Raw genomic sequence first — 18,381 nt, 5'->3', positions numbered from 1 at the left:
TTCCTCCCTCAATATCTTGCCACAGTCCAGTGATCATCTGTAATTCAGAAAATGAGAGGGAAAACATAGATGCCTGCTCCCTCCCGGAGCCTGTAGCTTATACCAGTTACAGTTCAGTGGCCAGCTGCTGAGCTGCACTGCGTGGTCTCTGCCTGGCTCTAGGTGGCTGCCCACTGGGTGTTGTCACGAAGGACACAGTGGCAGGGTACAGTTCTGTGCAACAGAGCTGGATTTGCGTCCCTCCGGGGTATTTATATCAGTTGGGCGCTTGAAGCTGTCTGGCAGCTCCTTGAGATTGCTGTTGTGCTGTGGGTATGCAAAACCAGGACAGCGACGTAGTTTTCATAATGCTCTTAAGGACATTAGAACAGGGATGCTCTTGATTTCGAGAGACGTGCAGGCTGTGTCTATATTTTGTGTTTGGAGGCAGAGTCAGGGAGTGGGCGAGAAACTTCGTGTGCTGCCTGACTCACCCTGCACTGGATGCAGGATGTCTGCAGGGTAACCGGGGTAGCCTGGGCTCGGGCTACCTGCAGGGACTCTCTGCTCTCTGCTCCTGGCCTTGGGGCTTGGCTAGGGGAGGCCAAGCCCCCCTGCCTGGACCACAGGGCCAGCGAGGGAGGAAAAAGTGGAAAACCTGTCTTTTAATAAATGAATTGATAGTGAGGAATGATCACAGTTCAAAAAATTCAGATGGTGGGGTCTGGAGAGAGGTGGGACAAGCTGGTGTGCTTGGAGCATGATGGTGTAGTGAAGTTTGGGGTGTCAGGGGAATTGCTAGCCTGGAAAAGAAAAAAAAATGCAGACTCTGCAAAATAAGCAAAAACCTTTCAAGTCAAGGAAAAATAAAGTAGAAAATGCTGCAATATCAAATTACTTGCTTCCTTTTGAGTCCTTTATGTGATTCATTACATTGATGTCTTTTGTTAGCAGAGTAAAACATAGTATTACTCTCCCCTCCCCCAACACATTTAAAATTTCTCTCCTCTGAACAAAACTCAGAAGGAATCAAGCAGTTCCTCTTTAAAACATATCCATAAACCCCTAAGGAATCTAAAAATCAGAACAACCAGCAAACCAAGTGCTTTGTCCCTGTTAAAGTGTAGATCTCGTTCTGGAGTGCCAAGATCTGCTTGGCCAGTCCTCATTTATACTCTCTCTGTTCTGCTTAAGAGGGTCTTGAAGATTAAAAGCGTGCTGGATGATTGACATTTTGTTGAGCAGTGAAAGAAGCAAAGACGCGAAGCAAGGATATAGTAATTAGAAAAACGGCTCAGCTGTATTCCTGCACCAAACTTTCACATCACTTTGTGCTTTAACAGTGAGGAGATCCTCAAGCACAGGGGTTTTTATGCTCTAAGAAGCAGTAACCAGACAGTATCTTCACAATGAGGTCCTTTGGCAGGCAAGCTTGAAACTCTCCTAGCAGCATTTCTGCAGCCAGCTAGTGCCTCCACTCATTCTTGAAACCCAGGAATGTAACCATGAAAAGGTAGTGTAATTCTTTTATGCCCATTGTCTGTAAAACAGAAGCTAAGTGTTGTCAGAGCTCTTTGGTTCAGCTGTTTTAATGTTTTGCATGGTGTAGATTTGGCAGTATCCTCATATTGCTGAAGTCCTGCTATTCCTTCCCAAGTAATTTTTAAGGATAAGAGCTAACTGTGGTGTTGAATATCCATTATTACCTTTCTGCAGAGTTGCAAAAGTGAAAGAAGGAATAAAATATTTATGATTGTTAGAAAAATCATAAAATAAAATTGGATGCAAATTATTAGACTTTTATGGACCATATTTAGATACCTGATCTTCCATGTCAGTCCCTTGTTAGCCAAAACAATGCAGCGAGTTAAAGTACTCACAGCCACTAGTAAACTTCAGCTCTGAGAACGTGGGGGTATTATCATCGTCCAGACATGGTCCTTCCTCTCTGTGCATCATTGTATCTGAAAAAGCTTGTTCTCTAGGTGAGAAAGGAAAATTGCCTGTATAATACTATAAAAAAAAAAAAAAAAAAAAAAAGAATACAGATTAGAAACATGAGCCAGAAAGGGGGTTACAGCAGTGGGAATTCAACCCATTTTGTTTGTTCCTTTATCACACAGGACAGCTGAAATTACATTTGTTAATGAAACAGTTTCACACATGTTTAGTCAAAATTTTTGAAAGCTAGGAAAGTTAGATTTGACATTAATCTTTAATAGAATCTAAATTTGGAACTACTCATGTTCTTACGGTTAAGCAAGCTCTTAATTGCTTTGCTGGATGGGGTTCCAGTAAGACTACTGCTACCACTGATTTGTTGAATTGTTAATTGAGAGATTTTTTGTAGAGAGCAGAAGTTCAGCATCCACTGGTTTGCACAAGTAGTTTCCACTCACTAATCTGTTAAATCTGTTGAAGAGAACATTTTTGATCCCTTTTAATATACACTCAGTCACATTTGGGTAATCTGTTTTTTCTGAGGCAAAAGAGATATATATCACACAACAGCATTTTCTTGCATAAATCAAAATGTTTCCCCATCTACCTCAAACCGCATATATACTAAAGGCAAGAAACCACTATATGTTCTATGTGTATAACAGAGATATTGTATCGAGTCCATTCCCAGTGTACTTCCTCTGAGATCAGTGACTTCAGTGGATTTATTCCAGGGATGAATTTGGCTATTCCTGTTCTGTGTAGGTAAATCTTCAGGCAGTGCTAATTAAAAGAATGTCAACCAATTTTGCCATTCCATTATGCTGGACTTTGTAAAGGTTATTTATATCATTCTACATCAGGCCCTAGTGAGAGAATATTTCTGGTGGCAGTTCATCCATTAAAATAGCTGCAAGATAATGTAAGCACTAGAACTAAAAATAAAACTTTGTTTCTCAACAGAACAAGTGACAGCCACATGCATATTTTCAAATTTTAGCATTTTAATGTTTACTGAATAGAAATTGCATTGCTTTCATTGTGTTTTAAGCACTACCATGCTACTGATGGAGTAACTACTGTTAAGTGGAAAGCCACGTGTAAATGTACCAATATCTGAAAAGACTTCTCAGCACAGAAGGTAGTTGTTTCCTACGCTTTGATTATCTCCTGGCTTTAAAGCAAGTGGCACAGGGAAAGTTTTCTGATATGTGTTTACTGTTGAATATAGATTTTCTGTGTGAGATGAATGTGACCCTTGCCAAAGATTATTAATAGATGCCCTTACATTCACATATTTGTGCTTACAGTATGTTTGTTCAAGCACATGCTATAAACCATTAAAATAAGCTTTTATATTATAAAGTCTGTATGAGTTAGACATCTGTTAAATTAAATCTTGACTGTATTATTTGAATATTTAGTTAATTTTCTTTTGCTCCAATTCAAGCACAAACTACAGTGGTTGTCCTGTCAGTTACGATGCTCCCTTTTCTAATTAGGCCTTGTGAAATGCTGGAGATATGTCTCAGCAACTGGTCATCATGCAGCACTGCAAAGAATTCTTCAAAATGGACAGTGTCTTTCAGATGAACTTCTGTAATCAGCTGGATGTATCACAGGCTGTCAGCTCTCTTAGCTGCTGTGGCCATGTTCAGTTTTTTTGACATTGGAGATTAAAAAAAGAAACAACAAACCTCCTAGACCGTATATGTCATCCTTAACTGGTAAAAGTGATTTTTTTTTCCAATCCTATTCTGTAAATCAGTGCTTTTCTTACTAGCATGGGATATCCGTGTATCTTCTAAAACCAAGTAAAACATGTTGAATAAGATCAATGCTATCCTGGTTTGCTAGTGCCAGAACTTGGGGACTTTCTGTTTGATGGGGATGTTTTGTGCATGACACAAAAAGTTTCCCAACAAAAGAGACTCTAATCTGCTTTTATCTACTGTTGTTCTGACTTGAAATTTGTTGTCTCACTCCTGAAGTCAGAACAGCTTTTAGCATAGCTTAAGGATGAGTTTGAGCTACGTTGGCTGCAGGCCCTGAACAATCAAGTGCAAGGATGCACTGGGCACCCTTTCTTTCCTTTAGTCAGGAAAGACTGGGAGTGAATACAGAGCTATTCTGTTCAGGGATGCCACTGCAGGGACGTTGGAATGCAGAAAGAATCCCTACATAACCTTAGGAAACCTGATGATCCAGTGCATCATATTTTTGCCAACGGGAACTTTTCTAGTAAACAGAGAATCTAGATGCTTGTATAGATGCTTGCTTTAGATTATTTTCCATCTCCAGACTCCAATTTTGTTTCATGCTTGAGCCAGCAATATTTTGTTATAGTTTATTCAAGTGGTTACAGAGAATGTTATTGTCATAGATGTCTTTCTCAGGTACTCGGAACCACATCCTTTCAGCGTGCACTCATGATATGGTTGTTAATAAACACCTGAGCATCCAGTGGCACACTCAAGGACTTGCTGTGGCACTAATTTCTTTGGCTTGCTCTTTGAGCGTGACAATGATTTTCTTAGGTTTCCAGTCTGTAATTCAGATACTCCTGTCTGCCCAGCTAATGAAGTGAGAACAACTCTATCCCTAATGGACTAGTTCTTTCCTGAGTAACATGCTATCAAGAGACACTCTGGGGCTTGGACATCTTTAAACATGACAGTCATTTATATTTAGAAGCTTAAAATTAAACAGCGTAAAGGAAATGAAATAAAATGAAAATATACAATCTCTTGGTACTCTGAAAGTAGCTAGTGGATTTGTTCATGTTATTGGAGAGCTTTGTTACAGATAGACTAAATAGAAATCTTACCAGCATTCCCTGATAGAAATCATGGATTGACAGTTCAGCCTATCAGTTTGTAGAAGATGCGCAGAGAAGTGTTTTCTTTGCAGTTGAGAAGACAGAAACACATTATGCATGCTTAAAGTCAATGCAAGGAAACAGAGCCCCACAAAACATATTTAATATAGGTTTGATTTCCTGTGGAATGCTTTCCAGATGTTCTCTCAAACAGGCCTCTAAAATATGGTCTGAGGTAATTTTTTTTTTGCAAGCAGAAAGAGAAAATTCTGTTTTGTGTCACTGCATCAGAAAATCACTGTTCTAATTCTTTATTGCATTACCTTGTGCTCAGGATTTGCACCGTATTTTTCAAAATTGGTTTTACTACACAAAAGGTCAGTGGTATAAAAATATTTATACTCCCCAATTGCAAATAAATCATACTTATTTAGGACCACATTTGAGCTTAGCAGTTTTCCTGAAATCCAAAGGAGACCTAATACATTAGAATAAAATTACTCTAACACATGACCTTGAGTTACTTAGAGGCTTTAACTAACACTGGTAAACTATGAGATTAGTGTTTTGGTAAGGTCTTGTGATTTGCTGTAGCAGACGTTGTATAAAAAGATCTAACAGGTCCCTTGCAGATAACCTGAGCAATGGGAAAGGATAAGATTAAAGGCAAATGGTATGTGACTTACTTTATTATGCGTTGTGTAAGATACAGTAACAGAAACCAGGCGTAGAGTATGTTTATTTTAGGGCATTTTTTAATCAGAAAAAAATGAGTTAGTAGAAAAATAGAAAGAATACATTTCTATTGTTTATTTTAAAATATAAATATGCATAGGTGGAAGTGTTCTTAATTTTACGTGACTGACTTTCTAGTAGTTAGCTCTCCGCTAACTGGGATATTAAATGCCCTGTAAGCAGAAAGCCTGGGTAACGCAGGTGGCATCAGGCAAGGTGGGGAGCACGGCGCAGTCAGCCAGCAATGCAGAAGCCTGCTGGGGCGACGCACGGGTGCTCATCTGGAGCAGGAAGCCTTGGTGGGCTGCCGTGGTGCCCGGAGCCAGCACTCGTGAAGCCGAGAGGCCTCGGGATGAATCCTGTGTGGTCTCTGCTCTTTGTTTCTGTAGCCAGTTACTCCACAACCCGGATAGGCAGCCTGTATGTAATTGAGGAGTGTCTGTATTTTACTTCCAGATAAACAACACAATTTTTAAAGATAAATCAAATCTGGAATCAAATATTGGCGTGGGCTTAGGCTACAAGTCATTTAAAATAACGAAACAGAAGCAAAAACAGATAAAACCCAGCTTCTTCCAGCTAGTAGCTGATGTTTGGGATCAAAGATCCCACAATGGTTTCTGCAATGGTTTTACAAAAGATTTGGATCGGCTCACATGAGAGAAACAGCTTTTGGTATTCAGGTCTTGGGAGCCAAATAGTCTGCTGTTTAATCTTCACATTTTTTTACCCCTCAAAAAGAAGTAAAAATGCTCAAAAATGCCTTTTTTACTTCAGAAAGGGTGTGAATGCTGAGGTGTGTGTCAGGGCTCAGCGAGGGCCAGGGGCTCTGTGGGGGCCCCTGGGATGAGCAGGCCAGGAGCTCGCAGGCCGGGCTTGTTCCATAGCCACAGCCAGGGGCAGCCCCGGGCGTCGGGCACCATTTTGGGGACAGGGACTGGCCAAGGACCAGTGGCCCTGCTCAGTGTGGCCCTCAGGCAGGGCAGGGCTATAGGGGGTTGGAGGGCAGCACCCTACAGCATTACTGGGGCAGGGACTGAAGGCCCGGGAGGGCTGAAGGGGGCCATGGGCAGGTGGGGGAGCCCCGGGGGTGGGCAGGGGCGTTAGGGCCCTCAGGGCCCTGACACGGTCACTGTTTGAGGAGGATGACAGCCAAATTAAAACCAACATGTTTCTGTTGAGAGAAATTTAAGTTCCTGTTCAATAAATATATGTAAAAATGCCCATTTAAAGAAATAATCAAAAATGGCGAAAATTCATAGTTGCTCACAGGTTCTCAGTAGTGTGTGTCCATAACTAAGGAGATATGACATGTACTACTATTGCACATTTCTAGTGCCTTTAATGAAAAACAGTCTTCAAAGATGGGTTGACTCTAAATTACTAGGTGCAGGGAGGATCATTTCTCTAGTGATGGAGACGCTTTGAGTTTTTTTTCGGCTCACTGGTTGATAGAGTTTCTTATGTAGTCTTTGCCTTGTTTTCTCGCTGCCCACTCACTACGTGTTTATGAAATAAAGAGAAAATGAAAAGCTCCTCCACCAAAGAACCTGCTAGTTTGGACACATATCAAGCCCTCTTGCCCGTATTGCATCCCAGCAGACAAACATAGCACCACCCCAGCTATACAGGAGCTATTTGTAGCTATGGAGCAAGATGCTGCATTTGACCCCCACAAAAGAGGAACAAGTATTTTGGCTTTTTTTTTTTCCCCCTATAATGGTGTCATTTATCACACTGACACATATTCATTGACTTAGTCTGAAATTTCTCAGTGTCAGATTTATATTTCTTTTCTCTTTTGAATATTGATGCAACACTTCCCTTACGTGACTGCACTGCATCTGCCAAATGGTGTCTAGACGCTAGAGCAGCTTTAACTAATTAGTGTAGTCACTCCAGTCACTCAGCTTTGGCATTTACGAACCCTTTATGGTACTGTTGTTGAGCCATAAATAGATGCCTAAACACAAGCAGCAATGTAAAGAGAGGCGGTAGTGAGCATGTTCAGACTTCACCCAACATCATGGAGGTGAACAGAGGACAGCAGCCCTAGCTGCCCATGTTCATAACCAGGGTAAGAAGTTGTAACCACTCACTTGGGCATGGCAGTGTACATGAATGCAATCAGCAGAAAATTCAGATTTAGTGTTCTTCTCAGGCTGAAGATCACCACTGCAAAGGGAAACCTAAGAGAGATTTCTCTCTAGTGCCCCTGCCTACAAGCAGTTGAAGATTCATAGAGCCAGAAGAACAGAAGTAAGGGAAATCAACACCTGATAGCCCAGCAATAGGGGGTGACTTTTGGAAAGGTACATCTGGTTCATAAAGCTGATTTCCAGTAGGCCATGGTTTACAGTGCATCCAAACTGAAAATGCAGCTGTAGAAATTATCTGCAACTTCATTGTTTAGACTGTACTTTCAGATATTGCATCCTGCATTTCTGTGCAGCCAGTGCTGAAGTTGAGTTGGCCAACTTTAAAGAGGGAGAATGGGTAAATAACAAAGATAACTTCAGAGCATTAAACAACTTCTACAAAACCTTGAAAATAAATTTAGTGAAAACCTAATCAATGTTGCCTATGCAACAAGCTGTGCTAATATAAAATTAAATTGTCTCAAAAATTATGAGGAGATTAAACACAATACTGCTATTAACAAACCTTATTTGTAAGCAAAATTTGAGTTTTGATTTACCCTGCTGAGTATTTGAAGAACTAGTATCATAAGGTAAACAAATTTATCTTTGTTTTCTTTGTATTCTTAACTTTTACAAATTATTTTACTGGTGCTAACACAAAGCATTAGAGAGCAGTAGGTTCGACTATTTTTTTCTCGTATTCACAGAAAGACTGTTTGTTTTTTGATCAGGTTTTCTTTGAATTTGCCAGTAGGATTATTCTTATTTTTTCAGTTACTGCTATACGAAATATTTAAAGTAAGCTTTCCAGAAGATCTACAGTGTACTTTGAGAAGATTTTCATTTTAGCTAAGCTAAAACTCATTTAATTTTATTTTTGTGTTTGTTCGTTTGTTTCTCTACAAAGAGAAGATTTTTTTTCTTCCTAGGAAGAAGATTTCTGGGTCGTGCTCTTCAGTTGTATTTATTTATTTATTTATTTATTTATATTTTTATTTATTTTATTTATTTTTTAATGCAAGGGAAAGAATCATTAATGCTGTTGAACACAAAGGATTTGTGATTCTTACATGGAGAAAGAAATTAATAGTTCCTGCTATGTGTTATGCACAATATAAAAACTACTTGGTTTTGTATCCAGCCACCTAGTAAATAGGTACACGTATGTACATTGCACATGTAAAACCATGGGCACGCATGGTGCAAGCACTGTTTGTCCTCTAGATACCAGACTGCTCAGCTGGGGGTTAGACACTTACCCACAAGTTTCTAACCTCAAGTTGTTTCCTGCTGAAGAAGCACAAAGTTGGTACAATATGCATTTTCTTTAAATAGACTGCTATCATCTGATTACTTATCAAGCATGCCTTTTACCCAAACTCATCTTAATAATCATGTACAATAACTTAGTATAAATGATACTGTTTCTAATTAGGCTAATTTGTCTCTCTGTAGATAAGCAGCAGTACCACTGTTTTGGTATTGCTGATGAGGACACTTTTGTTGGTGTCACTCTACTGGAAACTCAGGGGCTAGATCATCAGTGAGCGGGTCTTCACTGAGCATGGTGGAGTTATTTTATGGCGGGTGGACACTTGTCTCTGTTTTTATTTGCTGGTCTTAACTTTATATCTGGTGGAAGTTTATCCACATGAATGACAGCTCAGGAGGGAGTAAGAACTTTGGTAGTATGAAGTTTGGATGCCTCAGAGAAGAGGTGTGTGACTATGTCCAGTAATGCTTGGACCAGAGCCATCTGAACTATATTTGGCTTATAAAAAATTAAACGTGCAACTTTGTCAGATTATTACCTTATACAACCACAAAAAAATCTTCAGAAATTAACACAGAAATCAGTGTGTACGCAAAGGGATCAGCAGAGCAATTTTAGCTTCCTTCAGTGTTTACTACAACAAATAAATTATTCAAGCAGACAGGGTAGTAACTGGTTGGTTTTATTCCATAGTTATCAGTACTTACATTCAGAGAAAAGGAGTATATATTTCTGGACCAATGCACATAATAATCTAAGGGAGAACTGTACAATTAAGAACGATGAAATGATTGCTATTAGTAGGATTTATAGAAACCTTAGAAACTGTAAATGATCTTTGTTCCCAGTTCCCCAGAAAGCTGGATCTTTGGATTATTGTCTTAATTATTGACAGAGAGGGAGTCACCACAGTGACATAGGGTTTCTTTGCCGAAATTCTCTTCGTGGTGCTATTTAACTCTTCCCATCCCTTGTAATCTGTCTTCTCAGCTTGTGCCCTGGTAGGTACACCAGTAAAATGGAGATTCTGTGGAAGTCTAGAACATATACACATAGAACATATAGGGCATCTTGAAGGATATGCAGAGAGCTTGACTCTCTCAAGCTGTTAAAGGTACAAATGTCCATCACAAGGTTAAATGGTTAAATAAGTGAAGGGAGGGAGTGAAAACCTGACAGTTGACTGTGGTTTGAAGGCAACCATGGATTTGCTGGTGATGGTATAGTTATGGATGGAATTAAAAAGAGGCCATGAGAATAGCTCAGATAAATTCAGGTGTGGTTTGCATACAATCTATTTATGGGATGCTTTTTCAAACTAAGCCTGTGAACCTTTTGAAGTTTGCCCATCACTATTTTCATGCCAATTAATGATGTTCCCATTCTGAGATAGGAAAAACAATAAAGCAAACAAAGATAATTAGTCTCTGGAGCATGCCAACAAATAAAATCTGTGCAAATCACTTGTTTCTGCTAACTTTTGTGGTTTTGCTGCAAAACTAAAAAAGAGCATTTCTGTTGCAAATCTACATAATGCTAGAGCAGAGATGGAAATACATATATGACAGCATCCTGATTTTGAAAGGGCTTTGCAAAGATTAAACATCTTATTCTGAAAAACCACTCTGAGTTGTTATAAGCAAGAGAACACTTCCATTCCTTTTTCACGGAGGAAAAGGGAAGCAGGGAGGTTAAACCATTTGCTCATGGAGTCAAAGGTCTAAATGACACTTCATAAATAAACAAAAGTCACTGCTCCAAGAGGCTTACAAGTCCAATTGAAAACACAATCACAGCCGAGGAGAGAAGGTTAAGATGGGCAGGAGATAGACTGCAGGATGTGGACCTTGACTCAGCTCAGTGAAGCCTCTCAAATTTTACAGACCTGGATGGGAGCATTACATGGCCTTTAAAGTGCAATTCAACAGAACAGCTTCTAGCTGCTAGGAACTCTCTTCTTGGTTTCCAAAGTCATAATAATCTGTTAATTGAGATAGAGCTTTAGCCCTAGTCTTGAAGCACTTTCCATAGGTGAGCAGTGCTCTCCCCCTCTTGGAAATGAGGTAACTGAGGTAAGCAGAGATAAAAAATCAGTAGCAGAAGTGGATGCAGAGCACACATTCACTACTTCTGAGCTCAATACTGTAAGCTTTGGATAAATGCACATTTTACAAGAACAGATAGATTCTCAGTACCATTGCTCCAGGGGAGTGTGTAGATCATGCCATCTGGATCTGCCCAGTTCAGCCAGTTGGCTCTGCAGGCAAGTGCAGAGCAGGGGTAAGCCCATTCCCTGGGAATTCAGGGCAGAACTAAAGCAGGTCCTGCCTCAAGTCATGGAGTAAGAGGGCTCAGGGAGCAAAAACATAGAGTTTTGTGTAATGAGTAAACTAGCAGAAACTGTGTTCTGTTCCTATAGAATAACAGATTCCAGAGTTCAGATCCAGGCAAAATGACCACTCATGATAAAATGTCTCTTTGTCTTTTTTTTTTTGGCATGAAAATGCAGAGCATTTCTTTTAGCAAAGGGCGTGCATGACCCTGTCATTTTCTCCCTTTTTGCTGTTTTCTTACACTTTTTTGTTCTGGTTTCAGAAATGGAATATGGAAAGAGACCCTCATCAATTGAAATGTGTCCAATGTATACTGAAGTTAAAAATACTAAGTGCTGTTGAAAAATAAAAAGACTGTAAAAGGTAAGAATGCCTGCAGGCTTGATTTTTAAAGATATGCCTTTTTTTCATGTTGCAGATCTCGCCTTGCAGATTTTTTCACAAACTGCCAGCCTGAGTCACGGTCTGTTAGTAGCTGTCTGAAGGAGAACTACGCTGACTGCCTCCTTGCTTACTCGGGGCTTATTGGTAAGAATGCAGGGAGGGGTTGGGGCTTGCTTGATCTAAAAAAAAAAACAACACCCAAACAATATTTTGAAGACCCTCATGAAATAAAAACAGTGGAATACTGTACTGTATGATCCTAGGCAAAATTCTCAGCTAAGCGTCTTGGCCTTCTTTTACTTTACAGAGATTCCTGAGGTAAATTTTTACATTGCAAGGAAATTAAGGACAGGATAAAGAGAGAAATGCGTTTGAATTTGAAATAAACGTATATAAATTAGGCTTACAAAGTAAAACTTATTAAGGTGGTTGACTTTTGGACAGGACCATGAAGTAAGAAGCTAAAAAGAACAGATAAAGCTGCAACTTGGTTGGTTTTGCAGCTGTCATCACAAGGTGGGGTAAAATATTTCTAGGTGTTTAGGGAAAGTTTGGACATTTGAGGAATGAGCTGATAGACCAACCCAGCCTTGTTTCACTTGCAGCTGCTGTTCTTGCCACGATCACCTTCTGTCCACTCTAAGTTTTCTTAGGTGCCTGTCAATGGATTGGAACCGAGACCAAATTTATCATCTGAACTCCTCTCCCTCCCCAACATAATTCATTTTGCTTGCTGTAACCTTCCTGACTGTCAACAGGCACAAGGGTGACTATATGCAAGTCAGATTCCATACACCCTCCACAGTATTTGATTCCTGAAAGAGAGAGGTTATCTCAGGAAGGTGAACTTGTAGAAATACCATGGCTGGGCAATAAACAATAAGTGAATGTCAGAACTCTGAAACAACAGGTTTTAAAAGTGCACCAGATAAGATGTTCTTAAGCTTACAGCCTGCACCTGCTGCAATGCAGTAATAGCCCCTTCTGTTGGGTGCGAAGGTCCCAGCTGAGTCCCTGAAGCAGATTCTGCTGTTAAATAAATGTCTTTTGAAATAATATCTGAAATAAAATATTTCCAACTTAGTCTTTATATATATATATATATAAAATGACTGAAAGACATATTTGCTGGCTTGTTGTTACCATTCTTAATACTGTAGCATCTAACAAGTGAGGTAAGTCCATGGAGTACCAACTGTTTAAAAAAGACATGATAATTTTGGAGGACATGGTTCTGTATCTTAAGTGATAACGACAGTATGCAAAGGCTATAACATATGAGCGGTTATGACAGAATGTCATTTGACTCTAAAAGAAAGAATTGAACAGCCTTGAAATCTGATCTAGTCAATGAGATTAAGAAGTCTAGCTGCTGGCAAAGAGTAACTTTACTAATAGATACTTCTGGGTGAGAGCTGCCAAGAAGTTCTTGCTGGACCTAGTGAATCTTGCTGACAGTTTTGTTGGATCCGTTTTTCAGTTTAAGCTCAAAGATGACGCAGTTCACATAGTAAGGTTTTTTTTTGTGTTACTGTGGATGACCATGCTGCAAAACACTGTCAGACATCGGAAATGTGGAATGAGTCCCTAAGCAGCTGAAATCAAAAGGAGATCTGATTTTCAAAGGGAAAAAATAAACATTTTTCTTCTTTCCTGTCAGCCTCTAGATACATGCAAAAAGATGGGAACTGATTAGTGTTACAGAAGTTTTTACTTCTTGGAAGTCATTCCAAGAAACAAAAATTACCAAAACAAAGCTTTCATCTGCTGAAGCAGTAAATTCCTGCTTCTGATATCAAGCTGATATAAAACTGGAGTAAATTATATGAAGACCATCACATTTGTAAGAGGCTATCTGAGATCAAAATCAGAAGTACAATGTTTCTACTGTCTACTTAATATATACAAAATGCAGGAAGAATAGATAGAGAGGCTCTGGGTAAGAAGCTGTTAGAGATTCATTCATTCATCAGAGCTCCAGGATGTCCAGGTGTTTTAATTAAGATAAGATATCATTCATTCATATGTAGATATATATTTAATTTAGACATTTCATTAAATGTAGCAAAAATTGTGCCTCCACATAGTTTGTTCAGGAAAGCGAGGATTCTTTGTGGAAGATACAGTGGATGTGATTCTGTTTGCAACAGGGTGTTATGTATATAATTATAAAGCTATGTATATCTTACAGAATGTGGAAGACCTTAGTGAATCACCTTAGGCTCCTTGTTATGGTGATAAATTAATACTTTTAAAGAATTACAGCATGTAAAGAAAAAAAAAAGATAAAAAATGATTAAATGTAAAATAAGACTAGTGATCACCATGCTTGAGATTCAGTGCTTTGCTTACAGCCTAGTTTAAGCCATCTGGACCTGTCTGTACTCCCACAGCAGTTTGGTATGGCTGCAACTGCTGACTTCAAGATCTGGTTAAGCATTCATTTTCTGACACATTTTCACCTGTTTTCAGTAAAATCCATCTAATTTCCCCAGAATTCCCCGGAATTCCATGGGAGTTTGTATGAATAAACTGCTTTTTGCAGAACTTGATGCTTGCTTCTGGATCCAGTACCCAGTCTTTAGACTTTGGTAATGCCAAATGGTTTGTACTGTAATCCTCATTTGCTAAGATACTTTCTGCCTCCAAAATGCAAACAGACTTCCTGTTCTTCTAACATTCTTGTTACTTAAATGTTGTTGCTTGCTGCATTTGATGGCCTTCACTGGGCTTGGGCAAATTCCTGTTGTTGGCTTTCATTTACTGTGTCACACATGGGTCAAAACAACTTCAGTCACACACCCTTCTCCTGGACCCACCGTAAATCTCCTGATTCTTAACTGACCCTAATTTGAGCAGCATCTTGGTTGTGCTCAGGTCAATTCTGCTTTTCCCTAGAATATGGAGACCTGACTGCCTACAACTGAGACTGACACACAACTGTTTGATACAGAGAACACGCAAAACTGAGCATGTCCTATTTTACTGCCAACCACCGTGGTTTCTCTGATCTGTTAGTGTCCTTGAGCAGAATTTCCAAGATGCAAGCTAGAGGAGGGAGGAGGAGGGGAAGGCACACACACTGCAGGGAGAAAAAGGAAATACACCCCAGGAAACGAAGCATATAATCCGCTTGGGTTCACATCTGCCCCCAGGTTTAAATGACAGACTGATTTTCTACTAGCTGCTCTTTCAGCCACTCTATTTTTGCTGGATGTACAGTTTGTGTGCTGCATATACACACTCCATGTCCTGGCGTTCCAGTATTCGTCAACCTTAATCATAGTTTGGTATCTCTTACACTTTTAGCCCCTGTCTTGACCCATTCTAATTACCTTATTACCTTTTTGTAGCCTTTCCTCAGTGACCTTTTAAACTTCCTCAGTACCGTTCTGTTTTCTCAACCCTTCACTAAGTGTTTGCTACTTATCCTTTTTTTAACGCTGTTTTTTTTCCATTTGTGAAGTGGTCTTGCTTTGTGTTCTCTCTCACTTCTTTTTAGATCATATCACAGGGTTGAAATAGCGCACTAAACCATCAAACAAATAATGGGTAGATATTTTCACTTGTTTTAGTTTAATTTAACATCATTCCTGTTCTTATTTATCTACTATCAAGTTTTCATTTTAATGGCACAAATGATATTTGCCTATTTTACTAAATTCTCCACCTCCATTTAAAAAGTTTTGAACTGTGCTACTATTTACTCATGTGCAAATCTCATGTAGAATTTGAGCGATTATTATCACAGCTATCTCTTAGAAGTTGGAAGTAGATGAAGACGTAGAATTTCATTCTAATTTAAAACCATCCCCAAACAAGACAACAGATGCTTTTTCTGACTTTGGCAGTTGCACTGCATTCATTTTCACATACATTACTGCCTTTCTCAGGCCAGCCCTTAATGTCTGTTTTCCTTGGTCTCCCACATCTCCCATATGAAGTATTTTGCATGTTGATTTGTTTAATTCCCAGTGCTGCCTGGTGACTGAAAGGCTATTTCATATCATTCTGTGATTTGTGTTATTTCTAATGTTACCTTTTTTTAGCCCTATTTATTTGATAGCCCTTTCCTGTATGGTATTACAGACTCTTGGCCCTGGACCTGTGGACCAAATTTTCTCTGCTAATGTACACTTTGGGTCTCTAATATTTATCCTTCATTTATTACGTCTTCTTAATGACTACTTTGATGTCATTTGAGGAGTTTTGAGGGGCTATGATCACATATCCTCATGATACAAAGCCTGTCCTAGACCTGTAGATTGCCAAGTGAGGGACTTGTTTCTTGAAACTGCTTTACTCAGTAAAAGTATCTAACAGCAGCCCCTCTTAATTAATTTTCTTCTGTTTGGTGAGACATACAATAAAGATTCAGACTTCTCAATCCTTAGGAGAATTTGAGATCTCTGGCCTACTGTGTTGATGCCTTCAGTGTGACTACTGATTTGAATAAGTGTTGATCTTACAACAGTTAACCTTATCCAGATGAGTGGTGAATAGTTCCTGTATAACTTCTAGGACACAGAACACATTCTTTGGTTTCATTCGATTATTGCTAGCCTTCAGCTGACATATAAATGTGAGAATATTTACCTAAGAATTGTAAGAGAGTTGGAATGAGCCTGTGGTTTAAGTTGTTGACAGTGTTCAGGAAACAATCACTGTACTAAAAGAGCAGTGATGCAGCAAAATTAATAGTAATTTATTACCTGCTAAGAATCAGTTGTGTCTTTTCCTGCATGCTGGTTGTGTTTTTGCTTTGTCCTTCACCATAACCCACTCTGTTGGCAGGGCCCTCAGGAGCACCGTAGGGATGGATAGCACTCCTCCAGGATGTACCAGCACTCTTTGCAGCATGACCAACATTCTCCTTGCTCATGCAGTTCAGAACTGTTTTTCCAGGCTGGCTGCAGACTTGGGGAGGAAGCTCCAGTTATTTGCAGAAAATGAAAGAAAATGCAAGTGAGGAAGAAAATAGGATTTTTAGAGTGCAACTCTAAGGACTCAGTTCCACACGTTTGATTTGGCAGCAGAGGCCTTTTAAGAGGTTTCCCACTTATCTCACCCCATCCCTCCCTGTGCTATAGTTTTTCACCTGTCAGTTCTGCTGATGGAGCTCTCTGTGGTCTTGCAGTGTAAACCTTTTGAAACAAGGGAATGGGTCTTTACTGTGGGAGCCATTTTACAATACCTGAAGTGGTTTCATTCAAACAACCACAGGTGTAAAATGTTGCACAGGACTGGTGGGCAAAGGGAGCCAGGAACTCTAGAAGTAGAAACTCTACCATGGGTCTGCACTCTGAATGTATAACTTACCAAGTGTTGTTTGTTTTCTTCTTCGTATGGGAATAATACTTCAGTGCAGAGGTTGCTCACAGTACAGTGCTTTACTGTTTTTTTAATAGGCACAGTGATGACACCAAACTATATAGACTCAAGTAGTCTCAGCGTTGCCCCATGGTGTGACTGCAGCAACAGCGGTAATGATAGAGATGAATGCCAGAAATTTCTGAATTTCTTCCAGGACAACACATGCCTTAGTGAGTATGGAATTAACAGATGTATAAAAGAGTTTTAGCATGTTTCATGGAATTTATTTATTGTTTAAGTGTGTTGTGATGCATCAAGTCAATCTCTTTGCACACTGTAAGCATGGTTCTGGTGTAGGTGTAAGAACTAGAATTGAACAAACTCAAGCAAATAAATATTCCTGATACTGTAGTTTATGGCCAAGGTTGCAAACACAGGATGTTGTTGGAAAAAAAATTCAAATTAAAGAAGTGTATCATACAGAAATATGTTTACATCACAGATCATGTTTGGACCCTAGCACTCAGGGAGCATCTGTACCAAAAAATTGCAACACCTGAGGGCCTTGTGTATAATTTAAGAACTTCATATTAAAAAAGACATGTATTTTATGAAGGATTTGTTGTAGGTAAGTATAAATTGGATTGTGTTTGCAGTTTATGGCCAAGCTTCAGGTTTCTTAGGCTACTTGATCTCAAATGCCTGGTTTTAACACAAGGCTGGATGGTACCCGTTTTCAAGATTTTGTTAAATTATTGATTTCTTTTCAGTTAAGCTTACTCCCAAATTAGGGACTATTATAAATTTCAGAATGGCTCAGTGGAGTCAATTTTGGCAGGTTCTCTTTTCAAATTTCCTGTCTGCCTGCAGCAGCATAATTGGATGATGTGGAGTGTGCACCAGAGTTTTAATTTCAGATAAATGAGGAGACCAAAAGAACTTGGCTTCCATAGCCTAGCAGAACAGAAGTTGAAAGCATACATGATTGTCCTCTGAAATTGCATTAGGGGGGCAAGTACAAGGAGGGAAAAGAATTAGTTAACATAAAGGGTAGTGTTGACACAGAATCAAAGAGAGGTATTTGCCATACATATTTAGGTTTGGAATTGAAAATTTTTTAACCATCAGGCTTAAGTTAAAAGAACAGCTTTTCAGCAGGAGGGGAAAAAGTTCTTCCTGGTTTTACAAGGCATTTTTCATCAGGTTATGAAAAGAAGCATGCATTGTTGCTTTTTGCAAAAAATAACAAATGAATATGATGATCCAGACAGTTCCATCCACTCCTATATTCTTGCATTACTGCTAGTGAGGGTCTGTATTTTAGAATAGGGTCTGAAAATCTCCACTTGTAGCTCCTCAACAGGCAGCACATTTGTGAAGACATGGGGAGCTTTGCATACAAAAAAGTGAGTTATTTGTGTTCCTATCTGTTAAACTATTTATTAAGCTTCGGAAGAATTAAAG

General features: G+C 39.3%; 1 protein-coding gene across 5 annotated transcripts in view; it reads left to right on the top strand.

The window, feature by feature from the left end:
* The window catches only part of GFRA1 (GDNF family receptor alpha 1), a 147,634-nt gene that overhangs the window by 94,120 nt on the left and 35,133 nt on the right, over positions 1 to 18,381 (top strand). For all 5 annotated transcript variants that reach the window (XM_080597630.1, XM_080597631.1, XM_080597629.1 and 2 more), the window contains 2 exons: positions 11,639 to 11,748; positions 17,013 to 17,147. In XM_080597630.1, the coding sequence (XP_080453756.1) occupies positions 11,639 to 11,748; positions 17,013 to 17,147 (245 nt within the window). The remainder of the gene's footprint in view (positions 1 to 11,638; positions 11,749 to 17,012; positions 17,148 to 18,381) is intronic.

The sequence above is a fragment of the Anser brachyrhynchus genome (genome assembly GCF_964034855.1).
Source record: "Anser brachyrhynchus genome assembly, chromosome: 6".
Taxonomy (NCBI): domain Eukaryota; kingdom Metazoa; phylum Chordata; class Aves; order Anseriformes; family Anatidae; genus Anser; species Anser brachyrhynchus.
This window is presented reverse-complemented; position numbering and strand designations above follow the sequence as displayed.